This window comes from Fukomys damarensis, unplaced genomic scaffold (assembly GCF_012274545.1).
Source record: "Fukomys damarensis isolate Sample0158 unplaced genomic scaffold, DMR_v1.0_HiC HiC_scaffold_5, whole genome shotgun sequence".
Classification (NCBI taxonomy): Eukaryota; Metazoa; Chordata; class Mammalia; order Rodentia; family Bathyergidae; genus Fukomys; species Fukomys damarensis.
Genome location: NW_022900917.1, coordinates 22,984,376 through 23,002,459, shown reverse-complemented (window position 1 = coordinate 23,002,459; position 18,084 = coordinate 22,984,376). Strand labels below are relative to the sequence as shown.

Sequence of the window (18,084 nt, the reverse complement as noted above, 5' to 3'; positions counted from 1 at the left end):
TGACCTAGTCAATGAACAAACCTAATAATTCTGTACAAATGGCAGCTTTATTTTTAGCCACCTTTGAAACCAAAGCTCCCTCTAGTGGTGCCTCTGATTTTTTCCATTAATGATAAGTCAAGGTGTTTTACTCACTTCCTTGCAATAAAATGGAATCAATTATATACAAGACCAATCCTTGTTCCTGAAATTTCTTCCTAGAGAGATCTACAAGTGTGTAAATGTGGCATCGATGTCTGTGAACATTTTAGGATAAAGAACCATTTCTTACGTTTTCTTAGGAACCCAAATTAGTTTGATAGTTAATGAAAGCCTACCCTACTCCAGACATTACACTGAGCATTGATGATTTGATGACATGACAGTGAACATGTTCCTGTTGATGGCCATGGCCATGATGGTGGAAAAAACATTGAGTTGTTTGTGAGGCATTTTATGTCACACTTTTTATATAAACAAACCCATTTAATCCTTTTAAAAACCCTACGAAAGAGGTATCATAGCCTCTCCAACTTTGCATCAGTGGAATACAAAACCTGACACCCACAGCTTAAAGGAGGTAACGGTTTCAGTCCCTGGTAAGCTAGCTCCAAGGCAGAAATAGCATGGTTGGAGGCCCTGAGAGGAGGAAAGCTACTCGTGCCATGTGTCCAAGAAGCAGAAAGAGAAGGAGGAGTTGTGGAGGGAAATACAGCTGTTTGGGTCACACCCTCAGTGATCAACCTCCCCCAGTCAGATCTCATCCCCCAAGAGGAAGTCACTGTAGCACCCCAATAATCTGATCACCTTCCCAAACCCCACCTCTGAACACATGAGGAATTGGGGGGAATTCCAATGTAAACCAGATCATATAAGTACCATTCTCAGTTTCTGCATGAGAACGTTAGAGTTGAAGTAATTTATCCAAGTACAAGAGCTACTAAATGGTAGACCAGAATTTGAATACAGATAGATTTACTCCAATCCTTGACATCTTACCCACTGTTCCATGTAAGAAAATTCTTGTGTATCTTATCATGAGAAATGAACAATCATAGTTACTCATTATTAAAACATTTCTTGTTTGAAATAAAAATGGAATGAGAATTTCTAAAGCCTGCTATGTGCTTATTCAAGCATACACTAGGGGTACATCCTCTATTAACTTCTTTTTTTAGCTTGTACTAGCATAAATTTGAAAAGCATATGATTTGGGTCTTTAGAAGCAAATGGCAAGGAAATATATGTAAATAGATACTAAAATGGGGCACAAATAATTAAATATACCATAAAACAAAAGGGAAGCAGCAACCAGTTTTGAATGCATTATCATTTGACAAATAATCAGCTAAAACATGGAATCCATATGGAAACTTTGTTTATATGCCATCAAGTAATTTGACAGTTTTTTATACTTAGTGACTTCGGGTATAGGTTCATCATGCATTGGCATAAACTTCTTTTCCTTTAGAATTATTTATTTTCTTAGTGCATATTAGAAATACAGAATAATAAAGTTCATTTTGGTGAAGTGATACAAGCATAAAGCATGTTTTTATTATTTTGGCCCCATCACCTATTTCTCCTTCTCTCCCTCATCTTCTTTTTGTCATTTTTTTTCTTTTATTGAGTTTATTGGTACATTTTAGGTGTACAGTACAGTTACATTCATTGATGGGACCTTGTACCTCTACATGACAGGTCTTGGTTCTCATTTTTTCCCCTTGTCCCTGCCCTCCCTTCACCCGCCCCTCCCCTCCCCATTTACAAACACTTTATTTCCATTTTTTCATTTTGTCATATTTTTTCTTTTCCCTTATTACCTTTCCCCTACCCTTCCCATTTTCCCTACTCCTTTAGCCCTTTTCTTCCTATTTCATGTGGTCAGTTATCTCATTAGGATCTTATGTACTATTATAGTTTTTCACATGAGAGAAACTATTCTGTATTTACACACGTGTGACTTATTTATTTCACTTAGGAGTATAACCTCAATATGTATCCATTTTCCTATGAATGAATCTAATTTGTCATTCTTTATGGCTAAGTAGTATTTCATTTTACAGAAAAATCACATCTTCTTTATCCAGTTTCCAACTGATTGGCAAATGGGCTGTTTCCAAATTTTAGCTATTACAAACTGTGTCACTATAAACATAGGTGCACATATATCACTGTGGTAAGATTCCTTTAATTCTTTTGGAAAGATACCCAGCAAAGGGATGGCTGGGTCAAATGGAACCACTAATCCTAGGTCTTTGAGGTATCTCCACATTGATTTCCGTAGTGGTTGCACCAGTCTGCACTCCCACCAACAATGGAGCAGGGTTCCTTTTTCCCCACAACCCCGTCAACATTTGTTATTGTGTGATTTCTTGATAGCAGCCATTCTTTGTGGGGTGAGGTGGATTCTCAGTGTTGTTTTCATCTGCATCTCTTGAATGACCAGTGATGTGGAACATTTTTTCTATATATTTACTTGCTGCTTTTACTTCTTTGTCTGAGAAATGTCTGTTCGTCTTCTTTATCTCCAGTAGTCTATTTTCTGCTTTCTTGCCTTCTCTATTTTTTTTTTTTGATTACTCAAATAAGAAAAAACATGTGGTACTTAACTTTCCGAGTCTGGCTTATTTCACTTAACATGATGGTTCCCGATTCCATCCATATTCCTGCACATAGCATGAGTTCCTTATTTACAGCTGTGTAATATTGTATATATTATTGTATATGTTATTGAATATATTATTGTATATATTTGCCACTTTTTCTTTAGTTGACTGACATCCAGGTTGTTTCTACAGCTTAGCTATTGTGAACTGTGCCACAAAAACGGGTATGAAAGTATGACTATAGTATGCTGTCTTTAATTCTTTGGAGAATATTTTGAAAACTGACTGTGTCGATTACTTTTCTCTCATCGCTGAGACAAAATACCTGGCACCAAAAGTTAGAGGGGAAGGGGTTTATTTAGCCTACATTTCATAGAGGTTTCAGTCCATAATCGGCTGGCTCCAAGGCTGGGATGGCAAACAAGCATCACAGAAGAGAAACAACATGGCATGCACAAGGTAGAAAGGTAGCAAAGGAAATTTAACCATGTCTTCCTTCCCTTTTATGTTATCCAGACTACTTAGGGTGGGTGTCACTCACACCCTTAATCCTAGTGCCCCTGAGCCTAGCATTGCATCATGAATCAGTTCCAGCTTCACACACTCTAGATCAAGTCTATGACCACATGAGGCTTTGCGGGGACATCCAGACCCAAACCATAATAGTGACATAGCTGGATCAAACAGTATCTCTGCTTTTAGTTTTTTGAGGAATCTCCACAACTGATTTCTGTCACTTGTAGTAGTTTACATTTCTTCCAATAGTGTAGAAAGATTTCTTATCCCTCCCCAGCATCCTCACCAATGTTATTATTTATTCTCCTTCTTCCTTGGCAGTACTGGGGGTTGAACCCAGGACCTTTGCATTACAATACATTCAAGTCTTTCCATATATATATATATATAAAATATGTGTGTATGTGTATATATATGTATATATCTGTATATACACATATATACAGAGTCTTCCTAAGTTACAAAGTTGCCCAGCTGGACTCAAACATGCAGTCCTCCTGCCTCAGTCTTCAAGAGTGGGTGTCACCATGCACCACAGATTCTTGATGTTAGCTACTCTGACTGGGGTGAAACGAAATTTCAATACAGTTTTGATTTGCATTGCCCCAATTGCTAAAGATGGTGGACATTTTTCCTTATACTTATTGGCAATTTGTACTTCTTTTTAGAAGTGTCTAGTCTATTCTAATTTGCCCATTTGCTGAATAGTGTTACTTTGTTTTAGTTCCTTATATATATTAATCTTTTGTCAGAAGAGTAGCTAGCAAAGATTTACTTTCATTGTGTGGGTTGTTTCTTTGTGGTGCTGTGTCATTTGCTGGGCAGCTTTTTAATTTGCTGTGGTCCCATTTGGTGATTTTTGCTGTTATTTCATATGCTATTGGCATCTTATTCAGGAATTTTTTGCCCACACTTGTGGGTTAAAGTATTTGCCCTATGTCTACTTCTAGTAGTTTCAAAGTTTTGGTCTTATATATATATATACATAGATCTATCATTTTGAAATGGATTTTTGTATAAGGTGAGAGATAGAAATCTAGTTTCAATCTTCTGCATGTTGATATCCAGTTTTCTCAGCACCATTTCTTCAAAGACTCCCCCACAAAGTTTATTTTTGATCCCTGTGTAAAGAATGAGATATTCATAGTTGTATGTTTGTTTTTGTGTCTTCATTCTATTTCATTTACCTGCATACCTATTTTTGCCAGTTAATGCCAAGCTGCTTTTGTTACTGTGGTGATATAAACATTTTTGCAAACTACACTCTCAATTATTTGTGATTTAAAGTTGAAGTTTTACATCTTTAGTGAATTTAAATAGAATCTTTTATTCTGAGGAATCTATATAATCCTCAGATTCTATATTAGTGTCTAACTAGTTTCTCATGAAAGTGAATATGTTAGATTTCTTTTTTTCACATTCAGGCTCAATAAAGATAGTGAAAGGTGTAGAGAATTGGTTCTATGGCCTGGGCTGGTACCCTGTCTACCCCATTGGGTGACTTTGCACAAGTAACACAACCTCTCTAGCTTCAGTGGACTCAACTGCTAAAACAGAAATACAAAGTTGTAAGGATTAAATGAGTTAATTAATGCATACTTATTGTGTGCAATGCCTGAGGACTAAATAAATGCCCTTTAAATATTAATAATTATTCTTGATTTTATTATATTGGATCATGTTTAAGTAATACGAGATTTTCAGAACCTGTTGTTTGTCATTTGATATTTAAATTTCCTGACTTGATGGAATGCATCAACACAGTTTTGTAGTCCCAGTTTTGCCTCCAACTTGCTGAGGAAAGCACAGTCATTTGCCACATGAAAAGAGAAGGCTGAAATATAATTCCTGAAATGTTTATTGATTGTGTTCCATCTCCAGGGTTTTCTTTTGCATTTATGATACTTTTTATAATTGCTATTGTAGTAACAAGGAAATCCTCTGATCTTTGTAACTTTCAACTTCGAATATCTAAGGGAAAGAATACTTTGAGAAAGCTTCTATACTTATACAGGGTATAAATTCAGGGCATAAATTTGATTAGTAGGACAAAATAGAGGGATACTCTTTCTCTGTCCTGGAAGATACATTTGAATGGTTAGAATAATGTAGTTTTTTTTTTAAAAAAAACATAACTTAATAGCAATTTTTTGTGGTGTTCTATTCATTAAATTTCAAAAGAAATGAAAGATGGAGGGGGGGGAAAGGGAGAGAAAGGGGAAGTAATAAGAATTAAGATGCGATATGTACATGTACCAACTGCTCATGATGAATGTGAGCATCATGTACTGCAAACATGTACTAATAAAAGTTAAAAAATAAACAGAGCAACAAAAACAGAAATCTAACAAAACACTGGTTCATGAAAACAAAGCTTGGTAGAACATTTTCATGATATTCTGCTTATTATGGTGGTCACTAATGTATCTAACAATTCCTATAAAATCGTAGAGGGAAATAATTTAATTTAATGTACAAACCCAAATTGAGAATGCCTTCCCATGGTGGTCATTTCAGACCTTTAACTTTGCAACTTTGAAGTTTATGTGGTTATAACCGATAAGTAACGTGATTTGAAGAAAGCTCTAGACAAGCCAAACCTTAAAAGTTTTCTTCTAAATAGGCTATTTATAAAACCATTTTTACATGAGACATGATTTCACAAAACAACTCCTTAAATGGCTCTGTCTCTCTTATGCACAAGACTTATATCCAATAGATTGACCTTTAAGACAAAAAAGCCATTAAACTTTTAGGCCAGTGACAACCCATGAAATTAGTTATAGCCCTGTTACATTTGTAGGCTAATTTAACAACTGACTCTTGTGCAGAAACATTTTCAGTATTTTCGTAGATATGCTGCACTGTAGTATTTCTGTAGAAAGTCATCTTTTTAAAATGCAAATGTGTTCATGTTACTTCTTTCTCAAACTCAGACAGGCTTTGACACAGGCCTTAGGATTTAGTCCTCCAGGTTGCCTAGGGCTGAATGTTTCCTATGTCATTTTCACCTTTCTTTGTCCCCTGAGGTTGTTCTTTGTTCCTTGAGCACTCCAGGTCTTTGGATTTGCCCTCCTCTTCCCCTCTAAACTAACTCTCCCATCCTTCAGATTTTACTGCCTTTTCTGGGTCAGTTATATCCCTTTTCTTCAGTCTTGAGCGCTGTTTGACATTAATTGTTCATTAGAATTATCATATGTCTTGTGTCTATGTTCCATCTTTGACTTAAGCTGTTGAAGAATCTGGCCTCTGTCTGCTTTGGTTTACCATACTCGTGGCACGTAGCCCAAGTCCTAGTACATTGTAGGCACAAAATCACTCTATATGGACAAAATGAATGAGAAATGAAAGTAGTCAAATATAAATGAAAACTACCAGTTTTGCTGACCTTAGAAGCTATAGATCAGGCTTTGTGGTTTTTATTCTTCTTTAGTATAGTACATTTTAATCAGGAAAATCCCATTTAAAACTAGGCTTGGGATGTTTAAAGAAGCTTTATTCGATAGAATTCTAATCATAGCTACTTGAATAATTAAAATGACCTAGTAGTCAGAATTCAAAAGACAGAAGAAACTGGCAAAATTAATTAAAAATAATAATCTCCATGCTATAGTTTACCCAATAGAGTAAAATATAATTTTAGGTGGAATTTAAAAATTATTTACAATATTTTTACATTCATCCATCCTGAGGCTTAGAAATCTCATGTGTATTTTCCATTTGCAACTTGTGTTAATATGGATGAGCTATTTTCAGGGGCTCAGAAGCCACATGTGGCTGTATTGGGCAGTGAATTTAGGACCGTTTTACACTAGCGCATCAAGGATAATGACTTTTAGTGCTTCAGAAAATCAAACTACAACTTTTAAGAGGAATAACAAAAGATACTGATCACGTAGTGCCAACTGTCATGGTGAGGCACAGAATATTTCTATGCCCATATGTAGATGTCTTTGTACAGTGGTTCCCTTTAGATGTGAAATCCAAAGATGGGCCACAGTGAGAAAGCCTTAGAGCTGCCTAGGTAAACACCACAAGTGCAAGGCATGTTCTTCCCTCCCTCCTTCCCCATGGAGAGGGCTGACTGTGGAGGGGCTCTGCAGCCCTGGCACTCTCCTCTCCATGCTTCTCTTCACTGTCGATGGAGGAGATGCACCAGTGCTCTTCAGGGACCTCAGGAGGCCTCGTGGAACCACAAGGGATGTGAGAAAGCATCTGCTGTGGAGGCGTCACAGCCACAACTGAAAACAACAGCTGGCATGCTTTTCTGCAACACGGAGATTGCCTCCGGGTTCTCATTTGCCAAACTATATTTTTTTATTCTTTCAAAATCTGGCTCCTTGCTTGCATCTTCTTTAAGCCTTTTAAATCTTGCCTTAGTTGCTCAACATCCTGCTCTGTCTCTCTGTCTCTCTTTCTGTCCTTTTCTGCCTCTTTCACGATTCCATTACTTTCCACAAAGCTGTGTGTTTAGTGAATTCTGAATTTAGTCTTTGAGAACTACTTAGAAAGGAAATGACTAGATGTGACTCTTCCTCCACCCAAGTAAACGTCAGCTGTGGAGACCCTACTCCTGATGCTAGGTTTTATAAGTGCAGGTGCAGCATACATATTATTTGAAAATAAAACAAGAAAAGTACACATTATTTTATTAACTTTTTTACAGAATTTACTGGCAAATATAGTTTTAAAAGGTATAGTTTTAAAACAAAACTGTCTTTGGACCTTTAGTATGATATAGAAGAAGAATAAAATACCTAGAAAATAGTTGCTTTGTGGATAATTAAGGGTGTGAACACTTTTACTAATTACAACCAAAGTCTAACTGGAACTTATTACAAGGAAGATACTTCAGTTTTGTTTGTTTTCTGAGTAAAGGAAAATAAAGAGTACTTAGAGAAAAGTGTAAGTGTGATTATGTTGGATTGTTTTTGCATAGAGATGTTAATTTCTGTGATAGCTTCAGTGCATTGTAATTTATCTAAGGGCCTTAAAAACATTTGGAGCTTTATTCAAAAACATAGCTTTGAAAAATCCCTTGCTTGTTGTGAGAACCAGAAAAGCCTCACTTGGAATACTACTGCATAAAGCTGTGGGTCACTGTGCCTTTGCAAATTTTGCATTATCAATGCTGGAAATCAAATGCACCACTTTACAATCAGAGCCAGCATTTTAAATTAGAAGGATCATGTGTGTCCTACTTTGATTCGTAAGAAAGCACAAGTTATGAATGTAGTAAAACAAAGCACACAAAGTAAAAAACAAATTTTTGAAAATTAATATATGTGTGCATATTTATGTTAGAATTATCATCAACATTTTAATATGCTTATTAAAATAAAGTTTCCATTTTGCCTTCTGTTTTGTTTGGTACTAGGGTGTTATTTTTAAAGGAGAGAGAAAGAAAAATATTTTTCTCAGGCTCTGAAGTTTCCTCATCTGTGCTAGTGGTATAGCTCAGCAGTAGAGTGCTTGTCTACCATGCACAAGACCCTGAATTCAATCCTCAGCACCACAAGACAAACATAAAGTAATGAATTTTCCCAATTTCAATCTGTTTTCTGCTGTTCAATGTCCCCACTTTCTTGCTGAATACCCAGAGCTCCACTATCAGCTTTCATAGTCAGAAGGCAGAACAGTCCCAATATACAGAGAAGGAACTAAATTAAACCTTCAACTCAATCTTCTGAAAATCATCTTATATTTTTTGGTGGTTTATATGTGTATGTTGGAATGAGTAAAAATCGAATCTAAAGAAAGTTTTAAAAATGCATTTGTTTTCATGGATGCTGTCCATATACATTTCATGTAGCCTTTGTGCCTTTTAAATTCCCTAATTCTTGAAAAAGTCACATAACCTTTTTGTTGCTCAGATCCTTGGAAGGAATTTGGCTGTAGCTTAAGTTCATTCCAGCTCCTAAGGCTGGGAATTTTTTTTATGTGCATTATAAGTGTATGAGTAAAAAGTTCTGCAAAGAGAATATATGCTATTGTCTTTTGTCTTGAAACAAACATAGCAATTAGTCTCTCTCTCTCTCTCTCTCCATATATATATAGTACATATAAAATGTACTTACTGTCACTTCCTGGGTAGCTGAATGGATCTTGCGATTTGTACACCAACACCTAGCTCTTTTGAGGCTAGAAGAATGATTAGCATCTTATTTTTTATTGTCTAAAAAATTCTTAACCATGTACAATCACCAGCAAGTCCTAAAATGGTCAGTATAGTGATAGTTTGGTATACCTCAACCTCCTTCCCTGGCTTTATGGATGATCACTAATGACTTAATTTTCATATAATAATTATTTCTCTCCTTCATGACCCTGGGAAGTGCTGTAGATCAGTCCTCCTTAATATAAAAAAAAGACTCCCTCAGCCTCTGCCAACATGGAAAGGCCTGTCTTATGCCTATTTGAATGACCTGTTGTTAGCTGAATAATTGTAGCTATTCTCACTGTACCCAGATTCCTTCCACTGTTTAGCAATACCAGATTCAGGACCAGTACTGATGTCGAGCTAATTCTGGGTATGTTCAGGTATATGCAAGCAATTATTACAGACCACTTATCCATTTCATTTGTTTAAAACTAAGATTTATACGAGTATATTTAGATGTAGCAAATTCATCCTTTTTAGTTTTATAGGTTATTTTATGTGAAAAATATATTGTTGTATACTACAAACACAATCAAAATATAAAATAGTTGTATCACTCCAAAGTTTTCTTATGCCCCTTTTTAGTCAGTTCCCTGCCACCACTACCAGTCCTTGGCATCCCATAATTTCTATTTGTTTTTTATTTGTTTATAGCCTTTTACATCTAGCTTCCTTCACTAGTGTAAAGGTTTTGATTTTCATCCATATTCTTTTTATTACCAAGAGGTATTCTACTATATGGGTGTGCCACAATTAAGGGACTTTTAAAACCTTTACATATTTTGGTATAAATATTTATATGTAGGTACTCACATGGACATATGTTTTCATTTCTCATAGGAAATCTTGCTCTAAGGTAAGTGAATGAATATTTTCACAGGAAATGTCAAACTATTTTCAAAGAGGTTGTTCCTTGCTGCATTACCAACAGCAATGCCTGAGAACCCCAGTTGCTCTGAGTCCTTGCCAACTTTTGAAATTGATTTGTTTTTAATTTAAGCCATTCTGGTAAGTCCAAATTCTCCTTGACATCTCCCTAATTATGTTGTAGATGTATTTGCAGTCCTGTGGAAGCCCTCTCTTCTCTTGTTAGGGTGGCAGCTTGCTCAAATGGTTTGATGAAGTCACAAGCATTTGCTTATGTGAAATCAGGTTTCCATCAGACAGTGCATAGCTATAAGAATCAGATGTTTTGAATTGCCCTTTGTCAGCAGGCTGAGTGGGTTAGAACATAACACCAGTGATGTTTCAGGGTTAATAAAATTAAGTCTCTTCCATTGTCAGAGATAGTGCCTGTAATCTCAGAGAACTGCCTCATAACTAGAGGCCTTACTAACAGAGAACTCCAGACATGGGAAATTCTAAGCTGCCTGTTTAGTTATTTCCCAAAAACCCCTCTGTGAAATATGGAGGGGAATCAGGCTCAGCAAACTACAAGCTAAAGAACTTCCCTGAAATGTCACTTTTACTATTCAACAACTAAAATCTGTTGCTGTGATGTGTGATAAAAGTTTATGGTGTCCTATTTTTTTCTGTGGAATTGCTTCTTTCTCATCGCTGACTTAATTTTATTGCACCAGCTTGTCAGCTGTCAAGTTTGGCTTCCCACAGCTGTAAAATGTAGATCATGACAGTATATGCAATTTGGCAGTGATGTGCCAACATTGAGTTTCTTGTAATCAAGATAAACTAAGAATTCACCATTACCACCCATACCTTTGGAATAATAAAAAAATTCAAGATCTTCTTTTTTGTCTGTCTTGTATTTTTCAGGTGGCTTGTCTAATATCTTGCATTTTCATCCTTATAGTCATCTATGCAATAGGACCTTTGCTGTACTGGCTGCCCATGGTACTGTAATTCTTTTTTACTATCTACTTTTTAATATCACTTTAAATCAGAATTATTGCATATAAAATTCTGGGGGAGGGTAAATTCAATAATCCTGAACTTGAAAACCATCTGATATAAGTAAAAGTTGCATCAGGGGAGGGGTGGAAAGATACCACATTTGATGAAGAACACTATAGTGTCTTCTAATTCTTCATTTTATGTATGAAAAAGATAACACAGAGAGCTAGGGTTGTTTTGTGCTCCTCTGGAGAGTGAGACTAGGAATATTTTGCTGTGAAAGGTAGACTTTGGGCTTTGTGGACATAGCTCATTTGTAAAGGACTTGCCTAGCATGCCAGCATGAGGCCTTAGGGTCGGTCCTTAGTAACAAACCAAAAAACAAAACAAAACGAAAAAAGGTAGACATTGGAAGAATTTTATCAAAACTTTGTTAGAAAATATGGGCAAGGGATTAGCCAACAAAACACCTTCGCACCCTTGATAATATATCGTGTGGCACAGAACATTAGTACCAGTGGTTCACTTTGCCCTTCAAACATTCCAGGCAGCAAAGTGACCCTAGTTAAAATCCTGGTCCTAAATGATTTAGTGTTGGTCATTTGTTATTCTAATGCTTATTGGTGCTGTGAGAATATATCATTTCCATAGGATGATCTTCTAATACTCAAGTTAACTTTCCAAGAAAGTTATAAATATCTTTAGGCAAAAACCAGATAATTGAGATTCAAAGCAATAATAGAGAAATCTGTGATATAAATATGTATTTTTCTACAGTAAACACATTTCATATAAATAAAAGTGAAAAATTATAGTTAAGGGGACCTGTGTCATTGTCATATTTACCCTTATATTTACTACTTTTCCCTTTTTTATTTCTGTCTTTTTAAAAGAACTGTATAAAATTTAGCCTATGATTTCCCAGATTTGATATTATATTCCTAAAGTACAATGAGGTAGTTCTAAGCAAAACAAATATTACTTTAGTTCTCTAAGTGGTAACTGCTTTTCTCCTGCTTTACTTTAAAAACAAAGAAAGAAAGAAATAAAAATATCTTGGTCCTTTTAAATTCAGATTAAAATCTTTATTTATCTTGTTGCTTCCTCAATTTATTTTTTCATTTGTAGTGTGTTCTTGCAAGCATTATTGTTGTGGGACTCAAGGGAATGTTAATACAGTTCCGAGATTTAAAAAAATATTGGAATGTGGATAAAATTGATTGGGTAAGTAAAAATTTGAACAAGATTTTTCCTCTTTGGTTTAAGCATATGTTACCATAAGTTTTAATATTTTTATTTCCAGAAAACAGAATTAGCCATTTGAGAATTGTTTACTTTACAAACTACCACTTACTATTTCCAAAATCTCAATAAAAGCATTAAAATGTCTATCAGAAACAGAATTTTGTCAAATTCTAATGGATGTGGAGTTTGAGAACATTTGAAGCAATACTAATTAGTTTGAATGGCTTGGGGACACCCAATTTACATTGCAAATTGAGTCTGAAAGCAAATTTCATCAGTAAGTGAACACTACCAGAATATGATGATTTATAATATGCATGAAAAAATAGGATTAATCTTTCATAATGTGTGCTACATGAATATAGGGTACACTCTTAGTGGTGGCCACTTTTGTCCTAAATATAAAAAAATCATATGAATTGTTTTTTTAAATGGGTTACACTGAGGGGAACATTATTAATAGAATTTTGTTGGAAACCAATTAAATTATACTGAACAACAATGAAGTGTGTTTTAAGTAACAGAAACATTTAATACAGGTACATTCTAGAAAATCTGCCTATACAACAGCATCGAAAACCTCCCTGTCCCATATGGGTGAAGTATTTCATGATACTTTATTTAGCTCTCTTATGGCATTTAACATATTGAAACCTAATGATCTCTGCATTTCCTCTCCAGTGGATCCTCTGTTCTGTGAGAATTTGGGGATTATTTTTGCTGGTCCTACTTTCACAGTAGCTCCTGAAGTTAAGCTCTTACTAAAGTAAAATACTGAGTGTCACAAAGAGTGTAAAGATGAAGAGACAATCCCTGTCCTTTTCAGACCCTTATTCTTTGTGCAGAGAGCAGACACAGAAACACTAATTTATTATGTGAACATGATACAACATGACCCAGAAGTAGAAGGACAAGTTTATTGTGGGAGAATGTACTTGTATTTAGAGGCACAAACATTAATTTGTATTGGTTAATATGAAAGATACAGCAGAGTTGAAGTATGAACAGAGACTTAAAAGAATAATGCTAATAGGTACACCAAGAGGACACAGTGAGCCAGGCTGAGGGAGGTTCATGGCCTTTTCTTAGGGTGATATATGTAAGGTAATTCACCGAAAAAAAATAAGAGAATGAAAACTTATTCAATAAGCTACTTGATAACCCTTATATAAAGATATTTAAAAGGAACACTTTAATCACGTACAAGCAAACAACTTATCATTTTTTGGTGGGGGAGAGAAGATAGCAGAGAAGCCTTCTTCTAGAAGTGATTTCTAGGGGGAGAACTGAAGAATGAATAGCTATTAGCAGAGGAAGCGATAACCTTATATACAAAGACGCAGAGATGAGCATAAACATGTCTGACTCTACAAATCAAGATGTTGAGCATCAGTGGAATATTCAGTATGAGGATGGGAGTTGTGGCAGATGAGGTTGGAAAAGTTAGAATGAGTCGGATTGAGAAATACCACTAATGTTCTACAAAGAAGATCAGGCTTCATTGTAAAGACACTGAAGCATCACTGAAAGATTTATGTTTTAGAAAGGACACAAATAATTTTAGGATGGTGGATCAAACTAAACAAGTATACAGCAATTGGAGAACGACTTCAATGGGCAAACAAATGGGGAAGAGAAGAAGACTAAGACAATGAAGTTCAATAGGAAAAAATAGATTTGAAAAATATTCAGGAGATTGAGTTAATCTTTACCAATAATTCATCATATACTGTGAGTTAGTCTAGAATAAATTCCATCTAAGTTTCTACTAAGGAACATAATTGGAAGAAAATAATATCATATATTGAGTTATAGAAAATGTAGAATTTTATTGCTGAAATGCATTTAGTAGTCACTTTTTTTTGTGTATGTGTGGGGGGAACCAAGGATCGAATACTTTTCATCTTTTAAAAATAGGTTCTCGTTCCTGAATTATTCATTTTATCTCTTATTTTCTGTATATTATCACCATATAATTGATAAGGAAGGAGTTGTTCATGTGTTTTGCATTCTCCAAGCTATTTCATTTTGAGAATAATAACCTGTTTTTTATGCAAAAAGGAGCTATTGGCTGAGTTTAAAATCTGTTTTCTCAGTTTCTTTTGGACTTAGCATTACATTCAGTATCTGAAGGATGAGGTAGAAATCGGAGGTCAATATGAATTTCTGTTATTTTATGAGTTTGTTTTTTATATATAAATGATCAGCATTCATTCCTATTGCCCACAAAGTTTGGTAATATTGTCAAATATTTCTGTGGTTGAGAAATTTCTGAGCACCACATTCCCTTTTGATCGCAAAATCAAAAATTATGAAATTTCTCTTCTATCTTTGCTTTTCAGTTGTGTTTTGCTATATTCCCAATTAATTATAAATTTGTTGATTTTACTTCGTCTTTTTTCATATTTATATGTTTTGCTATGATTCTTTTATTTTTCCTGTATGCAGTTTTTGGATTGTTCATTGTATGTCTAATTATATATTTCTAATTGTGAATGGTTTTTTGAGACAGGGTCTCACTATGTAGTTGAGACTGATCTGGAACTCACTGTGTAGCCCATGCTGGTCTCAAACTCATAGCGATCCTCCTGCCTCAGCCTCCCGAATGCTGGGATTACAGGCATGTGCCACCAGGCCCAGTGACAATAACCTATTTTTTAACCTTCAAGTATTACTTTTATGTCTTAGTGTTTTTACTTCCACCCGATTTATTACCTAATTCTTTAATTTTGTCTCCTTCAGTTTGTCTATTTAAAAAAAATTATTTTTTGAATTTTCAGATGTCTTTTAGAGTTTTTTTCTGAGATTCCTATTACATGTCCAAAACATATCCTTTGTCTCTATTTTATTTTTATTTTTTCATTTTTCCTTTCTATAAGTAGGATATTATTTATAAAATCCTGATAATTATTTGAGAATTGCAATGAAAAATAATGAAAAACAATGTGGATTAGTAGGAAACAGGAAGTGAACTGGAGCAGTCCACAGTTCTGATTAAGCCATGTCACTGGGGCATGTGTTTCTAGGTGAAGCAAAGCCTGAGAATTTGCAGAGTTTCTGACGACATAGCACTTGTTCACTTTTCATTTTTCATCTTGCTTCTTGCTTTATCTCTAATAGTATCCTTTGGTTAGCAAGCAAGGTTGTAAGTGATACTAATGGCACTTCGCTTTCACTGTATGATACCAAATAAATCTCTGGGTTCATTTTCTGTTTGTGTGGTGACCCATCCTCAGCTATAGAATTTACAAGTTCTTGACCCTAGGAGTTCTTATCAAAGAAACTATTGTGTAGTATTTTCAAGATTCTCATGGTTGTGAAAAATCTGTAGTTAATGAAATTCTGAGAATTAATTTGTTAATTTTTAGTTTTCTCCTTGACTATTATCCAAATTTCTCAGTATTTGGATGGCCTATATATTACTTTGCAGTTAAGGGTTCTGACCATATTATTTTTTATTGGAGCTGTTTTTCTCCTTTATAGATTCATTTCAAGTTATTTTTGCTTTATTTCAACATAAGGGAGTAGAATACAACAAATACATCTAATATATTAGATAAATTTGATACCCAGATCTATACTTAGAAAGATAACTGTACAGTTAGTACTTACAATACAGATATTACAAGCAGACAGTTAAGTAGGAAGTTGTCAGAATAGTCTAGGGAAGAGACAGGTAAGTGTGAAGTAGGGCATCATTAGTGAATTGAGAAAAAGCTGTGGATTCATACATTTTTTTTGTTTAATAACTAATAGATTTGGGAAATTATTGGACAAGTAGATGAAAAAGGAGAAAGGAATATAATATTCTAATGTTTCTGGATGTAGTATTTGGAAGAGTATTAGCAATGTTAAGTGAAAGAGAATTTTGGAAGAAAGGTAGATTTGGGGATGAATTTAATGAATTTGCATTTAGACCTGTGGAGTTTGAAGGTGTTTTATAAATAATTTGAAAAAAAATTTTTAGATCTTGGAACTGGTAATCTACTGCTTGGAAGTAATAGTTCAAAGCTTGAAGTAAATAGGCAACATGAAGTGAGCAAAGAGTGATATTAGAGAAAGGTAACATGGACAAAAAAGTTACATGATGACTCAGTGGGGCCCTGGGTGAGCCCAACAATGGTTGGAATAAATAGGTACCACTTATTGCCAAGTAACTAAACAGTAAAGAGCCATGGATTATTGGGATATAATCTAGGTATATTTAGTAAAAGTTTTACAGACTTCTGGGGGTAGAGATGTTATCCACAATATATAATTCATCTAGACTACTCAATCAATAGAAAATACTTATATTATCATAGACACATGATAATCATGTGTATGTAAAATAATTTGAAGTTCTAAAGTTAAAATATGTCAATAGTCATCACATGAAAGAAAATACTTATATTATCATGACACATGATAATGATGTGTATGTAAAATAATTTGAAGTTCTAAAGTTAAAATATGTCAATAGTCATCACATGAAAAGTCAGTAACTTTTATTCCTCTAATTTTTAATAGTTTCATATTAGATTCACTTGTTGATCAAAAACCCTCTTTAAAGTAATGAAGAAATAGAAACCCAAATGAAGGTTATACTCATGGACATAGTACTGAGCAGATCTATGTAAACTTAATAATATTAATGTCTCTCTCAAAAAGATTGGTCAATCAAAAAAAAAAAAACAAAGATTGGTCAGGGAAATATAAAGTGGTCCAATAGACTGATGAAAAAATTTTTAAATAAAATCAATTGTATTTTTATTCTTTTTTTTTTGTTCCTCCTATTTTAGGTTGTGGCTGAGTAGCTCTGACTCATTTTATTTTTTATTTTAATTTTTTATAATTTTCTTTTTTTCATTAAGTTAATTGGTACATTTTAGGTATACAATATGGTTATAGTCATCATTGGGAACTTGTAGCTTTACATGATATATCTTGGTTCTTTTTTTTTTTTGCCATTTTCCTGCCCTACCTTCAACCCCTCCATCTTTCCCTACTTACAAAGACCTTGTTTCCATTTTTTACTTTTCTTGTATTTTTTCCTTTACCTTCTTTCCTTTCCCCTACCATTCTCACTTCCCCTACCCTTTTATTTTTATTTTTATTTATTTATTTTTTTGTACCGGGGATTGAACTCGGGTCCTTGTGCTAGCAAGGCAGGCCACCGAACCGCTGAGCTAAATCCCTAGCCCTCCCCTACCCTTTTAGACCTTTTCTTCCTATTTCACATGATCAGTTAGACATTTTGATCCTTATTTACACTTTTAGTTTTTCACACCAGGGAAGCTACTCAGTATTTACATGTGTGTCCTATTTATTTCACTTAAGAGTGTGGTCTCATTGTGCATCCATTTAGCTATAAATGTCTCTAGTTTATTGTTCTTTATGGCTGAGTAGTACTCCATTTTATTGAAACACACACACACAAACACACACAGACACACACACACACACACATCTTCTCACATATTCTTTATCTAGTCTCCAACAGATGGGCAGATGGGCTATTTCCTAGTTTTAGCTATTACAAACTGTGCTGCTATAAACATGGGTACACATATATCACTGTGGTAATTAACTCTATTGGGAAGAAACCCAGCAGAGGAATATCTGGGTCAAATGGAACCTCTAATCCTAGTTGTTTGAAGTATCTCCACCTTGATTGCCACAATGGTTGAACCAGTCTTCACTCCCACCAACAATGAAGAAGGTTGTCTTTCTCCCCACAACCCC

The 18,084-nt window shown here is 34.7% G+C and overlaps 1 protein-coding gene across 9 annotated transcripts in view; it reads left to right on the top strand.

The window, feature by feature from the left end:
* Slc26a7 (solute carrier family 26 member 7) overlaps positions 1 to 18,084 on the top strand; it is a 223,662-nt gene that overhangs the window by 106,174 nt on the left and 99,404 nt on the right. For all 9 annotated transcript variants that reach the window (XM_010611993.3, XM_019205705.2, XM_010611994.3 and 6 more), the window contains 2 exons: positions 11,038 to 11,115; positions 12,244 to 12,339. In XM_010611993.3, coding sequence (XP_010610295.1) covers positions 11,038 to 11,115; positions 12,244 to 12,339 — 174 coding nt within the window. The remainder of the gene's footprint in view (positions 1 to 11,037; positions 11,116 to 12,243; positions 12,340 to 18,084) is intronic.